Below are 7,768 nucleotides of genomic sequence, written 5' to 3'. Positions count from 1 at the left end.
AGTTTAGTGCTTTTTTTTTTTTTAATAGAGATAAGGAGACAAAACAAAAACACCCATAATCCATCCTTCCATCCATCACACCCCCCCTCCCCTCCCCCCACACCCCAAATCTGCCTCTTTCATCACAGGCTGTTCCATCTACTTCCCTCCCTACCTCTAATGCCCATCAGTCCATCTTCTTAACTCTTTTTTCCTACTTCATTTTCCCCCCGGTTCTTAATCTGTAGCTTTGTAAAAAGGAATGTTCATTTTTTTTTGTTTTTTGTTTTTGGTTGAATATCTTTGTAATATTGACAAATGAATCAGTGGAATCATAGTTTTAAAACCGATCAAGAATTCAATGTTCAAGGTATCCAAGGTAACAAATGTTCAGAACAGGATATGCAATTCAAAAAAATGTAAACAGAACAAAAAAGAAAAGGGTCATGGTTTGGTGCAATCCTACGCTTAGTGTCAGCTACAAGTGCTTAAGAGCAATACGTTTGGCAATAAAAAAGCTTGTATACTTCAGACTGAACAGTGTCCAGCTATTTTCAATTGTCTGTGAATTGTAGTGGTCATTGCCATTATCCTTCAAAACGTACTATTTCCTTCATTGCTAACCTATATCCCTTCATCACACAGGAACACACACCTGCCCCGCCCCAGGAAACCTTCAGCAGTGTAATTTCATATTTATAGTATTCTTCATCATCCCTCTCCTTCATAAACTTTTTAAAATCACTTTTTTTGTGTTTTGTTGTTCATTATTTTCCTGAATTGGAATGACAGTCTGCAATTGTGAAAATTGTCAGATATTTTGACAGACCAGCCCCCCCACCACCCTTAAAATGATATGCCCGTCCCTCTTCCCACTCTGAAGTCTTCTTCCCGTTGTCCCACCCCCCTCCCTCCCTGGATTGGAATGAACAGCCAAACCCCATGGAATTCTGAATTCTGGTCTTCCTACAGGCCTCAAACAAAGCCTGGGACTGGATTTATATAGGGCTCCCTTCAAGAGACACCACTGACTGGCCCCCCAGTTTCTCTGCCAGGGTACGCCGGTCCTTGATGTCCTCCAAACCATTGACTTGCCACTCATGCTTGATGCCTGTGAATTTTGGACAGAGAAAGAGAGAAATAAGCACTCAGTTTGATGGTCAAAGGACAAGTACAACACAATGCCACTGTTACAGTACGGTCACTGGTCAATTTTGGTTCGAGCTGAAGTGCTTGAAACTGATGAAGGGGGTAAGCAGTGGGATTGTTTCTAAAGAACCAACAAACAGCTAACTCTGCGTCCCAACAGCAGACAGTCCTGCCCTGCCCTATGTCTCATCCTTAAGTCTGGCCAACCCCATTTCACCTAGGAAACAGCACATTGGAAAATCTGGTCACATGACCATGTGCTGTCCAATCATGACACTTTGCATAAAAAAGTACAAGACTTCCGAATGGATATCAAGATACTCACGTGACACATCTACACCAACCTGACCCCATCGCCCCACTTACCTGTCATCTTCTTTTTAATGGCGTCCTTGGAGCTCGCGTAGATCATCTTACTCTTCAGGGGAGCGCTTTCTGGGGCCCTGGGAGAGAGAGACCAAGAAAGACAAAGAGTTGGGGAGGGGAGAGAGAGAGAGGCAGAGAAAGGGAAAAAGAAAGTTTGTGGAAAGTGAACGGGGAAGAACTTCTTTCTTTAAAAAAAAAAAAAAAGAAATTATGGCCATTTCATTCAAAACAGACAGTTCACATCACAGGTTCTGTATCATACTGTTGCAATGTACAAGTTATAATATTCATTGATGAAGAACAACATGCCGATGATGAAGGCACTGAAAGACTGCATACTGTGGTGTGAAATCATACCGGTATACCTAAAAAAGGTATATCCCCCAGCCCTACTGCCACCCACGGCACCATCAACACCTGCTCCCACGCACCAGAAGATGAAGACCAGGTCCTCCTTCTTGGTCTCCTTGGTCTCGTAGGTGGCATCATAGAGGGCGTAGCGACAGTCGTCGGGCGGCAGCATCTTCACGAAATGCAGGTAAGGGTCCTGTACGGTGGTGCCCACGTCCCCCTGCAGAATCTCCTGGCCCTCCTCCAGGACGATGTTCTTCTTGTCCTCGCTCAGGCAGAAGAGCACCGCCTTCTTCCTCTTCCTCTTCTCCTCCTCTCCGACCTGGGCCTTCCTCACCTTCATCTCGTTGAAGACCGTCACCACATCTTCTGTCACGGTTACCCCGGAGGCCTGCCGAAGAAAAGGGGGGGGGTCAGCCAACTGAGGACTCTCCGAAAAACACCTTTACCTGTGTGTGTGTGTGTGTGTGCACTTAAAGCCATAATGCACCAGACAAAACTGGCATCGTGCAAGTGTTATGTTAAAGATGGCGACCGCAGCATTGCTGCATTGCTGTCTGTTTTCTAAACTTCAATTTCCATAATTTTGCATTGCTTACGACACATTTTACTACCCCCTCAAGCAGCACTCAAAACCCTTGGCGCACAGATGGAACGAACGTGTTAGCGTCTGCATGTGTGACATCAGCACAGAACAAAGGGAGCTAATTCAGGTTCGTTCCCGTTTCCTGGACAAAGACAACAGAGTGCAACCTGGGCACTGCAGTAACCCTGAGGGCTAACTGAGTGGTATGTTAAATCTCACACATATATGCCCAGGGATGGACATAACATTCCTAATGTAAAACACTGAGCCAGCCCAGCCTTTACTAGGCAAGCACATGTAGTGAAAATCACATTTTGGTGCTGCTATAGCCTGTTAAAGGTGAGACATGAAGCGACTGAACCTGCTGTGCGTTAGGAGCAGAACCTGCTGTACGTTAGGAGCAGAACCTGCTGTGCGTTAGGAGCGGAAGCGACTGAACCTGCTGTGCGTTGGGAGCGGAAGCGACTGAACCTGCTGTGCGTTAGGAGCGGAACCTGCTGTGCGTTAGGAGCTGAACCTGCTGTGCGTTAGGAGCGGAATCGGCTGAACCTGCTGTGCGTTAGGAGCAGAATCGACTGAACCTGCTGTGCGTTAGGAGCGGAATCGACTGAACCTGCTGTGCGTTAGGAGCTGAACCTGCTGTGCGTTAGGAGCTGAGCCTGCTGTGCGTTAGGAGCGGAATCGGCTGAACCTGCTGTGCGTTAGGAGCGGAATCGGCTGAACCTGCTGTGCGTTAGGAGCGGAATCGGCTGAACCTGCTGTGCGTTAGGAGCGGAATCGGCTGAACCTGCTGTGCGTTAGGAGCAGAATCGGCTGAACCTGCTGTGCGTTAGGAGCTGAACCTGCTGTGCGTTAGGAGCGGAATCTGTTCCCCTGCGGTTAAATGTTAGTCATCTGCACTACACCTAAATAATTAATGACTCTGCCTGAATAAGCACATAAATAAATATAGCATTACCAAGTCCCTGACGTGGCAATTTAACCAGGTGAGTAAAAGACACAACCCAGCTGCTAGAAAACTCATCTTCTCACAGGGATAGTTAAAAAATCCCTTGTAAATAAAAATCAAATTATAAAAACAAAATAAATTGGTAGACAGTACACACTTATTTTTACGTGCTCAGGGGCTGTTTACATTTTCCTTTATGATACAAAAGGCGTGGTTCCAGGGGTTAAAGGGCCACAGACGGATTGGAAAACTCGGGTCCCCCCAAAGTTGGAGCACTGAACCCCAGGAAGCACTGCTCCGTATGCATGACAACGCACTGTGAGCAGGGGCATGATGTCACCGGTGAGTGTGCTCTTAGCACGTGTGAAACTGACACCCTTTGAAAAATTAAGCGTTGTGTGCAGTGCAGAGTTACACTGCACCGCTGCCCCAGGAGCTACAGCGCCACTGCAGAACTGCATTAGAGCGCACCTTCTGTCTGTGTACCCAAGCATGTCGCCAACACGCACTGCCCTAAAGCACACACAGCAGCACACCTTAATGCGAGATTAAAAACACCGATTACTCAACCATGAAGTGATTAGGCACGACAGACTGCATCTGAATCAGAAAGAAGAAAGTGCAAAAGGCTTCGCTGCATGTTCAAGGCCAAGCGCCTTCCGTATAAAGTAAAGTCCACCTGAACACGTTCTGTTCTGTCCGAGTACTCGTCTGACACAGGTGTACTGTACACGCACACCAACCGAATATTCACAGCAGCCCGATTTATTAAAGACGCCACATAGCAAACAGGAAATTTCTGGAGCAAATCCATGTCCATGCATCAACTGGATATGTAAACGAAGATTAGAGCATATGAAACAGCGCCAGAGACACAATGATGCACATGAACGGATTGGATTTTTTTTTTTTAATACAGCCCTGTGGTCACGAGAAACAATTTCAGACCTTCCACCAGCGCCGGAGAGAACGCAACACACAGCCGCGGTGGAGTCAATGACGATGAATCGCAACAAAACGTCTTTTCACCAGTGACCCAGATCTGGAAGAGACCGGCAGGGTTTCGTGTGGAATACACAAAAAACGCATTCAACGGCACAGAGGCCGGGAGAGCAGGATTTCATTTCATATGGGGAAATATTTAAAAGTAACTCGCTAGATGCTGGTGAGGACTTAAACAGTTCTCTGTATAAAGAATGAAAAATGCGATCCTGATCGGATCTTAAACTCCAAAAATGCAAAACATTCAAATTAAAAACACTGACATGCACCGAAGGTCTTACATGCACATCCTGACAAACTCCACATTACGGAGAAAATCTGAACAATTAAAAAAAAAAGGCAATGTATCAAAATATGAGGACAGTAGTGTTTGACAGAAAATGTTCTCCCGGATACCAGTTATCGCTAGTGACAGATGTATCACGCCTGCCATTTATAAATCTGACGTTAGCACGCCACGAGACAGGGCGTAGCGTGCGCATTCTTCATTTTGTCCACCAGTTTGTTCCCACAAGTTGCGTCGTCACGGGTAGCAATTAGCAAACACAGAAACGGTCAGCCCAGACAGAGCCCGACAGTTTTATTTCGGGTCTATTAAATATTCCGCGGTAACACACATTACTGCGGCTGTAAAATGGTTGAGTGACAGTAGATTTTTTTTTTTACAAAACATGACGACACTTCACATGGTGGGAAACTGTGAGAGAAAGGCCGGCTATGGTTCACACAGCGCCGCTGTGATGCCAGCCAAAACCGCAAACCTCATGCACCACGACTAAATACCCTATTCTGGTTCAAGCTTGTACCACGTCACGTCCTTCGGCATTTTGGCAAAACTGAATGAAAGCCAAAACAAAGGCTCATAGAATGTAGTGTCAACGTGCGGCGTGACAACCACACCTCAACTACACCAAACCACGTTTAACCAGAGTTGCATCAACGCTGATAAATGCGTTTTCGTGCGGTTATATTCATACACTAAAATCACTGCCTAGCTTGTTTGCCAACGTTATATTGTTTTTCGATCCGGCCTATCAGGTTGTACATTCAGAACGTCTCTAATTTACCTCCGTGCCGCTAGCGCTACGTTTGCTAGTATTTGAAAGGCTGACGCCAAAGCTCATCTGTGGCTATCAAATTTAACTTTATGGGCAAAAGTAATCATTAATCAAGTGAGTTTGTTAATTAGCAAGTGCTAATGACCCAATTGATAGCTATATACCCATCTGGCCAGGTGAAATTCCGCTAGCGCTCAAACTAGCTAGCTTACCTAAAACGTCGGACAAAGAAACCCAGAGAAGCGGTGAAAGAACTCAACAGGGCCAACGTTACGCTAGCAAATGCATTCAACAAAAGACCTAACAGCAGATGGCTATGGAAATAATTGTCACATCCATATTCGCTTTAACACGTTAGCTGTGCTTGCCAACAAAGCCAGTTAAAGCCGGCCAGCGTGATTAAACCGACTGCGTAGCCGGCTACACGAATGCGTACACTCCAGAATGGATACAGTTTCGTGACAATGGCACAAACGCGCCATTTTTCTATGAATAAATAATGGTCTAGGTACTGGAGAGCCATCAAAATGGCCCCATCACTTGCAGCACGGCGAATTTTCTATGTTATATATTACGAAGTATTTAGCTAGCGAACGCTAGTGCGTATTGAGAACCAAGAAGAAAGGCATTAAAACGAAATGCTAACAAATGCTGCCAGACTAGACAGCATCCTATACACTTGCTACAGCCAAAGCTAGCCACATCACGTTAGCCGGTCCTATAAAATAAATAGGCGTAAGACGTCCTTTGTAGATCGTATTGATTTAGCCACCGATTTTTGCCGGTCTTAATATACAGCTTGTGCTGGGTCACGTTAACTCGGGACAACAGATAATTAGGGTGGGGCCGACTGCACAAGAAAAGACATTCGACCATGCTTTACATACCACCAAAGGGGATACAGAAAATATAATTTACTTGAAAAAAAGAATATTTCTAGGCAACGTTAGCAAGTTAACGTAGCCACCATACCAGCTAACAGTGAAAAAGAATGCGACACTGGCTGTCATCACTTTAGACACCGTTATTTCAGTAATATTCTGCAGCTGGTGTGCCTCGGTCACTGAAGCTACCAACGAATACACCCCAACAATCGCCCCCTTTCAAAGTCACCTGTGTTGCAGCCTCTATGAATGCATACCAGCTTTCTAGTGTTTTACAAGGCCTTCACATCTTCGAGCACTGCCCCCGAAAGCTGCCACTAGTAAGCTACCGTTAAAACTATCGATCAAATGACAATGGAGACGCGATCAGATGCGCATGTGTTATCTTGGTAAGACGATTGCAAATAATTTCAATATTTGTAGCCTGAGGGCACGTTTTTTCCTCTGGCGCGAGCCGCAACTCTGATTCGTTTGTATCACACCAGCAGGGAAAGAATACGTTACGGTTAGGACGACAACGTTAAAATGGATTCAACTAGCTCGCAAACGTTACCATCCTTCCTAAATTGGGTGATTAGCTAGCCAACATAAGAGGCCCAGTTACACATAGTCTAAAGAATGAGAGGAAATGGCGCCAGTTGTTTTTTTTTTTGGTTGCTAGTTCCCCCTCCTCTCTATATGCCGACATTAGCCATCTAGCTTTAGGGATCGACAACGGGAAGGGAGGAACGTAGCTACTTGGAAAATGCAGCATTCCTGAGATGGTGAACGGAGGTTCACTTTTTGAAATATACAAACCCCGCTTAACATCGCGGGGATGGAAAAGTGCTTAGGTTTGTATAGATAGTCACTAAAGTAAAAAAAAAAACGACGGTTAGCAAGTTAATGTGACCAACGTTACCTAGGAAAGACACATTTTTGAAACAATAAATAGCTACAACAGGTACACACACAACCATCAAAAGCCCATTAAGTCTTCAAATAACGCATAACAGTCAATCTGCAAGAATAGCATGGTATATAGCTAGTAGTTGTTCGAATATAGACGTACCATGGTTGTATCTCAGTGTTTGTCGGCGTCTGAATATGAATTGAATGGGCAGCGATGCAGTCTCGTTCTCGCTCGCACACTGACACACGGACGCGCGCCTAACGACAACGGTGGTAGGGGGCATCCGGAGAAACGGGGCAGGAGCTTCGACCATAGTGGACCATGGGAACTGAAGTTTTTTTTGTTTTTTTGCACGTTATCGACAAATCAAGTGTGAATGCTGGCTTAACTGGACCTAATTCGTTTAGTAAAACATCTGATTGATCAGTGGCGTCACTAGGGGGGTGCGGACCGCACCGGGTGACACCATCGGAGGGGGTGACACCAAAATGACTGTCTATAAAATTTTTGTGCAGTGTTTCAGCAGAAATGTATTATTTTTTAAATAAAAAA

The 7,768-nt window shown here is 45.3% G+C and overlaps 1 protein-coding gene across 1 annotated transcript; it reads right to left on the bottom strand.

The window, feature by feature from the left end:
- Positions 1-228: 228 nt before the first annotated feature.
- On the bottom strand, positions 229-7,532 carry LOC135264223 (cofilin-2-like). The gene is made up of 4 exons (XM_064352981.1): positions 7,376-7,532; positions 1,926-2,236; positions 1,495-1,571; positions 229-1,090 (listed from the first exon to the last, which is right to left on the bottom strand). Exons 1-4 carry the CDS (start codon positions 7,376-7,378, stop codon positions 978-980), a joined length of 504 nt encoding a protein of 167 aa, XP_064209051.1. The 5' UTR covers positions 7,379-7,532; the 3' UTR covers positions 229-977.
- Between the last annotated feature and the right edge of the window lie 236 nt (positions 7,533-7,768).

The sequence above is a fragment of the Anguilla rostrata genome, chromosome 9 (genome assembly GCF_018555375.3).
Source record: "Anguilla rostrata isolate EN2019 chromosome 9, ASM1855537v3, whole genome shotgun sequence".
NCBI classification, from domain to species: Eukaryota; Metazoa; Chordata; class Actinopteri; order Anguilliformes; family Anguillidae; genus Anguilla; species Anguilla rostrata.
This window is presented reverse-complemented; position numbering and strand designations above follow the sequence as displayed.